Raw genomic sequence first — 13,028 nt, forward strand, 5'->3', positions numbered from 1 at the left:
TATGAGGAAAACTTGGGGATACCCTCTCTTTGATGCAACACGAAAGATTGGGGACCCCCCTTCGATGATGTCGAGAGCAAACGTTCGAAAAACCTTCACAACTTCAGCAGAATTTATCGAGAGCTAACATTGATCCCCCAAAAAAACTTCAGGGGAATTTATTTTTGCTTGATTTTTCTTGTCATTTGACACTGGATGCTTTTAAGAGACCATGTGATATGTTGGAAACTATAGTTGGTGAGGCTTGAGTTGAAGCTAGATGATGACATTTTTTATTCAGACGGCATTCTAAAAATTTTCTCATCCGATGGTCTCTTGGAGAAAATGTATTTTTGAGTGCCCATAGAGACCCCTAACATGGGATTGGGTTCCAATCTTCTCCGAATGAGACGTCAGGACTAAGGATGATTTCATGTAGAATAAGGGCAATAGATTTGTCATATTTAAACACAAATTGTGCGAATTTGTTGCAATTTGTGTGAAGTTTACAAAGTTTGCAAATTTTGTTCGAATTGTGCAAAAAGCTGTTCTAATTTTCGCACAAATAAAGAACAGAACAAAGAACAAGGCCCTGTGCGGTTCTTTTGTGTGAATTTTTTGTTCGTTTCAAAAGAATTGAACAGAATAACCATGTCTAGGGAGTAGTGCTGGAAAATTCCAGGAGGTGTGAGCTCGATTTTGTTTAAAATCTCACAAAACCAAATGTTTTGTCTTCACCATTAGGGATTATTATTCTATACCCCATGTGGAAACCCCTCTAATGATACATTGAGAAGCCCATGATGGGTATTGTAATAAGATGTATCAACAAAGTTGGTGCGGCATATTACACACTGTAACACATTAAACATGGGACATTCCATGAGGTTGTCTTCAATGCAATAACAACTATGGGCAAAAATAATAAAAGAAAACCCCAAGTCCTTGTTGTTCCTTCTGGGATAGACAAGCTTTCTTGGTCTTCATGCTCAACTATCTTATACATATTTACTGTGCAGCAGTTCATGCATGAATTTTCCTTGCAACAACAAAAAGAAGAATATGAAACAAACATCCAACAAAAACTACAGATATTCAGCTAAACCTTGGAGGAAAACTATGAGGCCTTAGAGTGGAGTGAAACCAGAGCTGCATAAGCCCCTCCAGCTATCCTGAGGAGGTCTTCATGGCGGCCCTTTTCAACAATGGCACCGTTCCTGACAACGGCTATGAGGTCAGCCCCCTTGATTGTGGATAGCCGGTGGGCAACGATGACGGTCGTCCTGTTCACCATAACTCTGTCTAAAGCCTCCTGTACAACACGTTCAGACTCTGCGTCCAACGCGCTTGTGGCCTCGTCAAGTAGAAGTATTCTTGGGTCCTTTACTATGGCCCTTGCGATAGCTACTCTCTGCTTCTGGCCCCCTGACAGCTGCACTCCCCTCTCCCCTACCGCCGTGTCATAGCCCTGTAAATCCCCGGTTAATTGCACTAATAATGTTGATAATGATAGCCGCAGTACTTAGAAGAAGAAGAGGGGACAAGCTAGAGAGATGAGCTAAAATAATAGTACGTACAATAATAAAAAGAAGAGGAAGACGGAGGAAGGCAGAGAGGAGAAGTTTGACAGAGAATCTAGAATAAGGCGAAGCATATAGAAGAAGTTGAGGAAAGGTGGAGGAAAAAGATAGAATAAGAAAACGGAGGAAGAAGGAAAGAAGTTCGGGAGATAAGCATGAATAAGACGAAGAAACTAGAAGAAACCGGAAAAGCTAGAGAGATAAGCTATAATAGAAGAAGAAGAAGTAGAAGTTGAGCAATGACAGAGAAGCTAGAACAAAGCAATGAATATAGAAGAAGTTGAGGAAAGATGGAGAAAAAATATAGAATTAAGAAAAAGGAGGAAGACGGAAAGAAGAAGTTCGGGAGAAAAGCATGAATAAGACGAAGAAACTAGAAGAAACCGGAAAAGCCAGAGAGATAAGCTATAAAAGACGAAGAAGAAGATATTAAGGCGAAGTTCGAGAGAGAACCTAGAACTATTCGAGGAAAGTATAAGACGCTCGAAAAAGTTTGAGAGATAATCTAGAATGAAAAGCATGGAAAGAAAAAGAATATAGAAAGATATTCTATAAGAAGAAGACGATGATGATAATTATGATGAAGAACAACAAGAAAAATAACAATAAAAGTAATAATAATTAGAGTTAGAAGAAGAACCTGTTGCAGACTGCTGACGAACTTGTGGGCGTTGGAAGCCTCGGCAGCGGAGATGATCTCCGCCTCTGATGCCTGCCCTTCCTTGCCGTAGGCTATGTTTTCGCGGATTGTGCCGCTAAAGAGGACGGGCTCTTGACCCACGAGGCCCATTTGCTTTCGCAGCCATGCAAGTTGGTAGTTCCTCAAGTCTTCTCCATCCAGAAAGATCTGCCCTGCGTCGGGATCGTAGAACCTCTGCAGTAGCGATATCGCCGTTGACTTCCCGCACCCACTCTCCCCCACCAAAGCCACCGTCTGTGCCCAAAAGAAGAAGTTGATGATGGTGAAGTTTGGGAATCTTTCTGGAAGAACGTAGAGTATGATTCTAAATGGAGGATGATGATTATAATGAAGAAGAAAATAGAGGAATCTTTCTTAAAGAATCTTGGAGGATCTTGAGGAATCTGGGGTGAGACGCTAGAAGAGTCCTAAAGAATCTAGAATGAAAATCTAGAAGAAAAGAAACACGAAGAATCATACAAATTTAGAGCGGGAAGATAGAAAAAAGAGAGCCAAGAAGAAACTTGAAGAATCTTTCAAGAATAATACTGGAGGATCTTGAAGAACGTAGAAGAGTGTAAAGCTCGAACAAGAAGAAGAAAGAATATAGAAAGAGAAACTCCAAGAAGCAGTATAATGTAGAACTAGAACTAAATAATGTAAAGAAGAAGAAGTTTGAGAAGATTGAGGAATCATGAGAGAAACTAGAAGAAGCTGGAGAATGTAGCCTAAGAAGCTAAAAAGAGCTGGAAGAAGAAGATGAAGCTGGAAGAATCTAGAGACAGAAACAGGAAGAAACCGGAGAAGGTAGCGTAAGAAGCTAGAAGAAAAAGAAGCTGGAAGAATCTAGAGAGCGAAGCTAGAAAAAACTGGAAAAATGTAGCCTAGGAATGTAGACGAAGAAGAAGCTGGAGAATGAAACCTAGGAATTAAGAGGAAGAAACTCGAAGAATCTAGAGACAGAAACTAGAAGAAACTGGAGAATGCATCATAGGAATCTAGAAGAAGAAGAAGCTGGAGAATGATGCCTAGGAAGCGAGAGGAGTAAGCAGGAAGAACCTAGGGAGCGAAATTAGAAGAAACTGGAGAATGTATCAAAGGAATCTACAAGAAGAAGCTGGAAAATGAAGCCCAGGATGCGAGATAAAGAAACTAGAAGAATCTAGAGAGAGAATGTGGCTTAGGAATGTAGAAGAAGAAGAAGCTGGAGAATTGAAGCCTAGGATGCAAGAAGAAGAAGCTGGGAGAATCTAGTGAGAAACAAGAAGAAACCGGAGAAGGTAGCCAAAGAAGCTAGAGCAAGAAGCTGAAAATAATCTTGAAAATTCTATACAAAGACAATAATACTAATAATACGAATACCAATAACAGGAAGACGAAGAAGAAGAAGAAGCAAAAGTAGCAGTAGTACCTTGCCGGCGCCGATGGCGAGGCACAAGTCCTGGAAGATCTGCACATCGGGGCGGGTGGGATAGCGGAAGCAGACGTTCTTGAACTCGATAGTGCCTTGCACTTTCTCCGGCGTCTTCCCGGCCATATCGCTGGGGTCGATCTTCGACTTGCGATCGAGAATGGCGAAGACGGAAGCCGTCGCCGAGCCGGCCTTGCTCGTGTCCGGGGCCAGTCCGCTCGACTGCGACAGCCCAATTCCCGCCATGGACAGCGCGAAGAACACCTGCAATCCTCGCCCGTTTATATAATTGAATGAGAAAGAACACGGCGCTAAGGAAAGGAGAAGAGGCGTCACCTGGAAGACGTCGGAGAAGGTGGTCTTGCCGTCTTGGACGAATTTGCCGCCGACGTAGAAGATGGTGGCGTAGGCGCAGAAGAGGAGGAAGAAGGAGACGCCGAAGCCGATGCCGCTGATCATGCCGAGGCGGACGCCGGACTTGAGCGGGCCCTCGCACTTGGCCTTGTAGAGCTCCATCATCTTCTCCTCCGCTGAGAAGGCCGCCACCGTCCGTATGCTCCCCACCGCGTCGTTCGCCACCTGGCTTGCGTCCTCGTACATTGTCTGGCGCATGGGGAAGAAGATTTTGATTATGATGATGACCCATGATGATGATTATCATGATAATGTTGAACAAGATGTTGCGGATGATAGTGACGGTGATGAAGAACAGGGGGAAGAAGATTTTGATTATGATGACGACCCATGATGATGATTATGATGATAATGTTGAACAAGATGTTGCGGATGATAGTGACGGTGATGAAGAACAGGGGGAAGAAGATTTTGATTATGATGATGACCCATGATGATGATTATGATGATAATGTTGAACAAGATGTTGCGGATGATAGTGGTGGTGAAGAAGAACAGGAGGAAAAAGATTTGGATTATGATGATAACCCACGATGATGATAATATCGAACAAGATGTTGCGGATGATAGTGGTGGTGAAGAGCAGGAGGAAGAAGATTTTGATTATGATGATGACCCATCACGATGATGATGATGATTATTTTGAACTATCCCATGATGAAGATTATGATGATAATGTTGAACAAGATGTTGCGGATGATAGTGGTGGTGAAGGAGAACAGGAGGAAGAAGATTTGGATTATGATGATGACCCACGATGATGATTATGATGATAATATTGAACAAGATGTTGCGGATGATAGTGGTGGTGAAGGAGAACAGGAGGAAGAAGATTTGGATTATGATGATGACCCACGATGATGATTATGATGATAATATTGAACAAGATGTTGCGGATGATAGTGGTGGTGAAGAAGAACAGGAGGAAGAAGATTTGGATTATGATGATGACCCACGATGATGATAATATCGAACAAGATGTTGCGGATGATAGTGGTGGTGAAGAACAGGAGAAAGAAGATTTTGATTATGATGATGACCCATGATGAAGATTATGATGATAATGTTGAACAAGATGTTGCGGATGATAGTGGTGGTGAAGAGCAGGAGGAAGAAGATTTTGATTATGATGATGACCCATCACGATGATGATGATGACTATTATTTTTGAACTATCCCATGATGAAGATTATGATGATAATGTTGAACAAGATGTTGCGGATGATAGTGGTGGTGAAGGAGAACAGGAGGAAGAAGATTTGGATTATGATGATGACCCACGATGATGATTATGATGATAATATTGAACAAGATGTTGCGGATGATAGTGGTGGTGAAGAAGAACAGGAGGAAGAAGATTTGGATTATGATGATGACCCACGATGATGATAATATCGAACAAGATGTTGCGGATGATAGTGGTGGTGAAGAACAGGAGAAAGAAGATTTTGATTATGATGATGACCCATGATGAAGATTATGATGATAATGTTGAACAAGATGTTGCGGATGATAGCGGTGGTGAAGAACAGGAGGAAGTTGCTGATGATGATGATAGTGAAGATAAGAAGACGATTATGATAATGAAGCAGAAGATGGTGATGCTGAAGATGATGCGGACGGAGAAGATGATGATGTGATAACGGTGACGACGACCACCAAAAAGAACAAGAAGAAGAACATGATGATAATGATGATAATGACGATGACGATGAGCATGATCATGGTAAATATGAAATTTGGTGATGATGAGAAGAAGAATAAAATAAAGAAGCGGAAGAAGCCACTGATGCTGATGATTAGCATTACCATGATGAACGTGACAACAATGATGTCAAAAAGAAAATGAGGATGACGATAATGATGTGGAAAAGAAGGTGACCAAGATGATAATTCTGATGATGATGATGATGAAAAATACAAACGTTGACGATGGTCATGATGAAGACTGTGACAACAACACTGGCGATGATGACAATGATGTCAAAAAGAAAATGAGGATGACGATAATGATGTGGAAAAGAAGGTGACCAAGATGATAATTCTGATGATGATGATGATGAAAAATACAAACGTTGACGATGGTCATGATGAAGACTGTGACAACAACACTGGCGATGATGACAATGATGTCAAAAGAAAATGAGGATGACGATAATGATGTGGAAAAGAAGGTGACCAAGATGATAATTCTGATGATGATGATGATGAAAAATACAAACGTTGACGATGGTCATGATGAAGACTGTGACAACAACACTGGCGATGATGACAATGATGTCAATGATGTCAATGATGCCCACGGTGATGATGGTGACGAAGATGATGATATGAAGAAGAAGAAGAAGAAGATGAAGATGATGATGATGATGGTGTGGATGATTACCTTGGCGTCGCCGCTGAAGCCCTTGATGAACCTGAGCTGAACCCAGCCATTAAGCCCAATAAGAGGAAGCAGCGCAAGCAGAATAAGCGACAGCTGCCAGTTAGCAATGAAGGCAAGAACAAGCCCGGCCACCAACGTCGCCGCGTTCTGCGCCAGCAGCGCGAGCGCATCGCCGACGAGCCCCCGCACCGTGGCGGCATCCGTCGACAGCCTCGCGCCGACCGCGCCGCTGGAATTGGCCGCGTCGTCGAACCAGGCCACCTCCATATGAACCACCCTCTCGAACGTCCTCATCCTCACGCGGTTTATCAGCCTTGCCCCCGCCACGGCAAAGAAGAAGGTCCTCGCCGGGTACGCGGCCATGGAGACCACCCCCAGCACCAAAAACATTAAAGCCCAGAACCTCGTGTCCTTCTCCAATTGATCCGGCGGCTTGTAGAAGGACTTGATGATCTCCGCTAGCATCAGCCCAAAGACGGGCATGATCACGCCGGCCACCGCCGCGGCCACCGTGCCCGCGGCTAGCACCGGGATCTCCGGTTTGTTCATGGCGGCGAGCCGCCGGATGGACGGCGGCTTGGCTGGCGGCGCCGCCGGCGTCTCCGCCGGCTCTTCCTGGTCGTCTTCGCCGTCGTAGACTGGGATGCCCACCGGAACGACGAAGGGGAGGGAGAAGGAGTGGCGACTGCTGTTGCCAACGGAGGAGCCGCGGCTTATCGAGCGGCGGACCTGGCTTGGCTCCCGGCGCATCTCCGGTTCCGGTTCCCTCTTTTGTAGCCGGATCAGCTGCGAGTACGCGCCGTCCGGGTCCTTCACCAGCTCTTCGTGAGAACCTGTCAAAATGGAGAAAGCCCATCTGAATTCAGCGGGACAACGAGAAGGTGGAAGAAGGAAGAAGGCAAAAGGGTAAGAAAGTTGAAGAAGAATGAATAGAAAGAAGGAAGATGAGAAAGAAAATGGAAGAAGGAAGATAAGAAAGGAAGAAGAAGTAAAAGGAGGAAGATGAGGAGGAGGAGAAGAAGAAGGAATTGAAATAAGGAAAAGGAAGAAGAAAGAGGAATGAGAATAGGAATAATAGGAAGAAGAAGGAAAAGAAAAAGAACAAGGAACAACAGGAGTAGTAATAATAATAATAAGAACAAGGAATAACAATAGTAATAATAATTTTTTTTTGAAGAAACAATAGTAATAATAATAATAATAAGAGGAAGATGAAGAAGAAACGGGAAGAAGGAAAAGGAAGATGAGGAGGAAAGAGGAAGAAGGAAGAGGGTGAAGAAAGAGGAGGAAGGAAGTGGGAGAAGATGAGGAAGAACGAAGAGAGAGAAGGAACTGGAAAAACGAAGAAGAAGAACGAAGAGAGAAGGAACAGGAAAACAAAGAGAGATAGAGGAAAAGGAGCAACGAGGGGAGACAAGGAATAGGAAGAAAGAACAGGAAAACAAAGAGAGACAAGGAACAAGAAACAACAAAGAGAGACGAGGAAGAGTGAGAAAGAGAAGGAAGATGAAATAAAGAGGGAGAAGGAACATGAAGAAGGAAGAAGGAATAGGGAAAAGAGAGATTAGAGTTACCCTGCTCAACAATTCGGCCTTTCTTGACGACGGCGACGGGGAAAAGTGAGAAGGAGAAGGAAGACGAAATAAAGAGGGAGAAATATAGAGAGAGATTAGAGTTACCCTGCTCAACAATTCGGCCTTTCTGGACGACGGCGATGGAGTCGGCGTTCTGAACGGTGCTAAGCCGGTGCGCGACCACCACGGTGGTGCGGCCTCTCATGACCCGGTCCAGCGCCTCCTGCACGACTCGCTCCGACTCGGCGTCCAGCGCGCTGGTGGCCTCGTCAAGAAGAAGAATTCTCGGGTCCTTCAAAATCGCCCTGGCAATGGCAATTCTCTGCTTCTGCCCCCCCGACAGCTGCGTTCCGTGCTCCCCCACCATCGTATCCAGCCCCTGCGGCATCTTGTCCACGAACTTAGCCGCGTTTGCCCGCTCCGCCGCGGCGCGAATCTCCTCCTCCGTCGCGCCATCCTTGCCGTAAGCTATGTTATCGCGGATGCTGGCCGCGAACAGCGCCGGCTCCTGCCCCACCAGCCCGATCTTCCCTCTAATCCATCGCAGCTTCAGCTCCCGAAGATCCACGCCGTCGATCAGCACCGCCCCCGCCTGGGGGTCGTAGAACCGTTCGATCAGGCTGATCACCGTCGACTTGCCGCTGCCGCTCTGCCCCACCAGCGCCGCCGTCGTTCCGCTGGGGATGGTGAGGGAGAAGCCGGCGAAGATGGGCTCGTCGGGGCGCGCGGGGTAGGAGAAGTGCACGTCGCGGAGCTCGATCTCGCCGCGGACGTCGTCGAACGTCTGGCCGCGCTCGTCGTAGGCGTCGATCTCCGGCTTTCGCTCTATCGTCTCGAACATCTTGTAGCCCGCCGCCTTCCCCGCCGCAAAGGCGCTCAGGCAGGGCGACGCCTGCCCCAGGGAGCTGCATTTTGCATGGCCCCGAGTGAGAAAGTACGTTCTGCGTGCTGAGCGAGCGAGCGAGCGAGCGAGAGAGAGAGAGAGAGAGAGAGAGAGAGAGAGAGAGAGGAGACAGCGAAAGAGAATGAGAGAGTGAGAGAGAAAGATAGAGTGATATAGAAAAGAGAGAGCGAGAGAGACAGAGAGGAAGAAAAGGGGAGAGAGCGAGAGAGACAGAAAGAGAGACAGAGAGAGGAAGAAAGAGAGAGAGCGAGAGAGACAGAGAGAGGAAGAAAGAGAGAGAGCGAGAGAGACAGAGAGAGGAAGAAAGAGAGAGAGCGAGAGAGACAGAGAGAGGAAGAAAGAGAGAGAGCGAGAGAAAGAGAGTGAGAGTGAGGGAGAGACGGAAAGAGAGACAGCGAGAAAGACAGAGAGAGAGAGTGAGAGAGAGAGACAGAAAGAGAGACAGCGAGAAAGACAAAGAGAGAGTGTGAGAGAGAGACAGCGAGAAAGACAGAGAGAGAGAGAGACAGAAAGAGAAAGAGAGAAAGACAGAGAGAGAGAGAGATTTAAAATGAGATAGAGAGAGAGAGAGAGATAAAAAGAGAGAGCGAGAAAGACTGGGTGAGAAAGAGTGAGTGAGAGAGAGGGAGACAGAATGAGAGAGAGCGAGAAAGACTGAGAGCTAGAGAGAGAGCGAGAGAGAAAGACATAGAAAGAGGGAGACACACAGAGAGAGAAATACAGAGCTAGAGAGCAAAAGAGAGAGATTGAACGAGAGAGATAGAGAGACAGAAATAGAGAGAGAGAGAGAGAGAGAGAGAGAGAGAGAGAGGTGGGCTTACAAGGAGGATGTCAAGACGGCGAAGATGACGGTGAGGACGTTACCGCCAGTGTAACCCTTGTCGAGAATAAGCTTGCCGCCGTACCAGATGCCAAGGCCGTAGCCAAAGAGCATGATTCCGAAGACACCGCCGAGGCCAGCGCCAGCAGCGAGGCCTTCCTGGCATGTCGCCTCGTACGCCTTCCGGAGAGATTTACTGTACTTGTCTATCGATAGTTTTTCCCCGGTGAAGGAAGCTACCTGGATAGGATGAGGACATCGTCAAGAGAATACAGAAGAAACGACGACATCCATCTCTCTCTCTAAATTGAATTTGTGTTTTGTCTCCCTCCAAATCACCGCCTTTCATGTGACATCTCTTTACATCACACTCACCCTGTCCATATGCTCTCGCTCGAAACATAAAATATAGTTTTATGTCTCTACCCAAACGCTGTCTTTCTCTTTGTACATCTGCATCATGTACCTATCTCTATCTATCTCTCTCGCTTTGTCAATAAAGAAAACATATTTTTAACGTGGTGTCGCTATCGAAGCCACCCTCCTCCATTATTTGCATCGTAGAGTCGTCATCTGTCTCTCGCTTTCTCTCTCAGACTCAGATTTTCTTTTTCTACAAAGATTTCCTCCGTTTCTCTCAATCTCTTCGAATTTCTCTATCTACCTATCTGTCTATCTATCCATCCATCTATCTCTACATCTATCCATCCATCCATCCATCCATCCATCCATCCATCTATTAATCCATCCATGAATCTATAAATCCATCCATCTATCTCCCCATCTATCTATCCATCCATCAATCTATATATCCATCCATCTATCTATCTGTCTCCCATCTATCTATCTATCTATCTCTCCATCTATCCATCTATGTATCTTTCTATCTATATATCTATCTATCCATCCATCTATTTATCTATCATACAATTTATCTATCTATCATCGATCGATCTATGTATCTATCCATTCATTCATCATTCATCTGAAGAAACTTACCGTTCTAATGGCGCCGATCGTCTGCTCCACGACTACGGAGGCCTCGGCGTAGGCCGACTGTCCACGAGAAGCAAGCTTGACTATAAACATGGCCATGGCGGCGGCCGCCGCTACCAGAGGAGGGATCGTGCACATCATAACCAACGTGAGCAGCCAACCCTGCGAAAACGAAACCGCAAATCCGCCGACAAACGTAGACAGCAGCTGGATGAACTTTCCCACCTGATTCAGAAGAAATACAAGAAGAAGATGAGAAAAAAAAAAAAGAGAGATGAAGATGAAGAAGAAATTATTAGAGAGAGAGATAAAGAAGATGATGTGATGGATGTAGCCTAGATCTTAACCTTCTCGCCCATGGCATCTTGGATGAAGACGGTATCGCCGGACATCCTGCCGACGACTTCTCCTGTGTTCGTCTCCTTGTCGAAGAAGCCGATTTCTTGTCTCAAGATGGCCTTCAAGTACAGATTTCTGATCCTTGCTGCCTGTCTTTCGCCGGTGACCATCCAGCAGGCCACCTCTGGCATAAGGCGAGATTTCAATATTAATCATAACAAGATGATGATTATGATGAGGATGAAGAGGAAGAAAAATATATGATTATGACGATGATTATAATAAAAAGGTGAAGAAGATTATAATGATGAAGACGATGATTATAATCAAGAAGTAGATGAAGAAGACTACAATGATGACGACGATAATGATGATGATAATGAACAGGGAATCAGAAGAAGAGGAGGAAGAAGAATATGATAATGATAGATTTATGAACAGAAACCTGGTGAAGAATATGATAAGATGATGATGATAATCAACCGGGAAGAAGAAGAAGAAGAAAAGGAATATGATGATGATAATCACAAAGATGATGATAACGGACAGAGAATCAGAAGAAGAAGAAGAACCGAAGATCTATTCTAGAAGAAGAAGAACGACAAGGACGACAACAACGAGGAGAAGAAACTCACGGAAGAAGCACGCAACGCCGGAGCCGATGGCGAGATAAACGAATTGCAGAGAAACCTGCAAACGAATAATTAAACGATCAACGCTAAGCCAATCAGATAATCTTATGCGAGTCTCAACTCCGCCAACGGCCGTGATTCCTTCTCTACCTTGGTGACCTCGTCGAGTACGTTCACAGTCGTCGATCCTCCAAAAGCATCGCTCAATCGCCCAAACAAAAGCGTCATCAGCGGCATCGAAACGCCGTTCGCCATGGCCCCAATCGTACCCACAACCATTAGAACAAAATCAGTGCTGTCCGCGAAGGAGAAGAGCTTGGTATAGGGGACGGCCTTCGTCTCCTCATCCTTCTTCTTCTTCGTCGTCTTCTCGTCTGAACCGTCCATCTTTAGCACCCAAATGCCTGAAAATTCTCAAATCGATGATTTAGCCGCGGCAGAAACTATCTCCGGAAGCACAGTTTCGTTCAGGAAACGGCCGAAAACGCAGATCTTTCTGCGTTTTTCTTAAACTTGCGATCGTAATGACCCCTTCCTACTCTTTCTCTCTCTAACTTTCAGGAGAGAGGAGGCGACGAAAAGGCATGACAGCAAAGAAGAGAGACGAGTAGAAAGTAGGAACCTACCTGGGTAGGAAGAAGACGAAGAGCTCACCAATTGGAGGGTGCTAACGGCGCCTGTTCTTATATACTTAAAACATTTTTTCTGTTCTCTCTTGGAAGGAAGACTTTCTGCTTGTTTCAGCCTTTCAGGTGGGTTACGTGGCTTTCTTGGTTGCCAAGAATCGCTAGGGTTTGTGCCACGTGTAGTTTGCGTTTATGCCGGTTACCACAGGCAAAGACCCACTTGAAATTTAGCCCCTGTTTTTTATGAAAGTAAGTATGATTATGGTCTTGAATGTTCGTCTTTGATCCTTTGGATTTTATATTTGTTCTGATTGTCTGGCAGATTGCCAACGGTGAATTCATCAGCGATGACGATTCATAGTTAGAGGAGAAGAACTCGACGCCAATTATTTAATAAATTATAAGAAAGTTGTCATGATCAATAGTTTTGAAGGAGTATCTATGAGCCTTCCGAAAGACCATTCGAGGGAAAGGGTAAAAAGATACGTTATTGGGCATTTATTCTGTGAGATGATAAAGAATACTTATGAGGGTATTGTTTCTTATTTCAGGGTCAATCCTCCATGTGGTGAATTCGCGTCGTTTTGTGCTCCAGTGTTCTCTCTCTATCCCTATCTATTTCTCTCTCTCTCTCTCTCTCTCTCTCTCTCTCTCTCTCTCTCTCTCTCTCTCTCTCTCTCTCTCTCTC

General features: G+C 45.1%; 1 protein-coding gene across 2 annotated transcripts; it reads right to left on the bottom strand.

Annotated features, from left to right (window-relative positions):
• Positions 1 to 904: 904 nt before the first annotated feature.
• On the bottom strand, positions 905 to 12,493 carry LOC144706368 (ABC transporter B family member 11-like). 2 transcript variants are annotated; one of them, XM_078579284.1, is made up of 11 exons: positions 12,341 to 12,493; positions 11,865 to 12,118; positions 11,718 to 11,772; positions 11,091 to 11,266; positions 10,747 to 10,968; positions 9,749 to 9,987; positions 8,129 to 8,928; positions 6,450 to 7,282; positions 3,650 to 4,252; positions 2,200 to 2,493; positions 905 to 1,447 (listed from the first exon to the last, which is right to left on the bottom strand). In XM_078579284.1, the coding sequence occupies exons 2-11, from the start codon at positions 12,099 to 12,101 to the stop codon at positions 1,097 to 1,099; spliced, it is 3,810 nt and encodes a 1,269-aa protein (XP_078435410.1). In that variant the 5' UTR covers positions 12,102 to 12,118; positions 12,341 to 12,493; the 3' UTR covers positions 905 to 1,096. The 2 variants fall into 2 exon arrangements, with proteins under 2 accessions (XP_078435410.1, XP_078435411.1); XM_078579285.1 differs by lacking the exon at positions 12,341 to 12,493 and having other exon boundaries at positions 3,650 to 3,913; positions 3,986 to 4,252; positions 11,865 to 12,325.
• Positions 12,494 to 13,028: the final 535 nt, after the last annotated feature.

Source organism: Wolffia australiana, chromosome 8, assembly GCF_029677425.1.
Source record: "Wolffia australiana isolate 7733 chromosome 8, ASM2967742v1".
Lineage (NCBI taxonomy): Eukaryota > Viridiplantae > Streptophyta > Magnoliopsida > Alismatales > Araceae > Wolffia > Wolffia australiana.

Excerpts from the sequence above, each read along its gene's own strand:
- LOC144706368 (XM_078579284.1), bottom strand. The coding sequence starts at position 12,101 with ATGGACGGTTCAGACGAGAAGACGACGAAGAAGAAGAAGGATGAGGAG. Across the intron at positions 2,494-3,649 it reads TCGCCATCGGCGCCGGCAAG|ACGGTGGCTTTGGTGGGGGA; the intron begins GTACTACTGCTA and ends TTTTGGGCACAG. Across the intron at positions 1,448-2,199 it reads TCGTCAGCAGTCTGCAACAG|GGCTATGACACGGCGGTAGG; the intron begins GTTCTTCTTCTA and ends GGGGATTTACAG.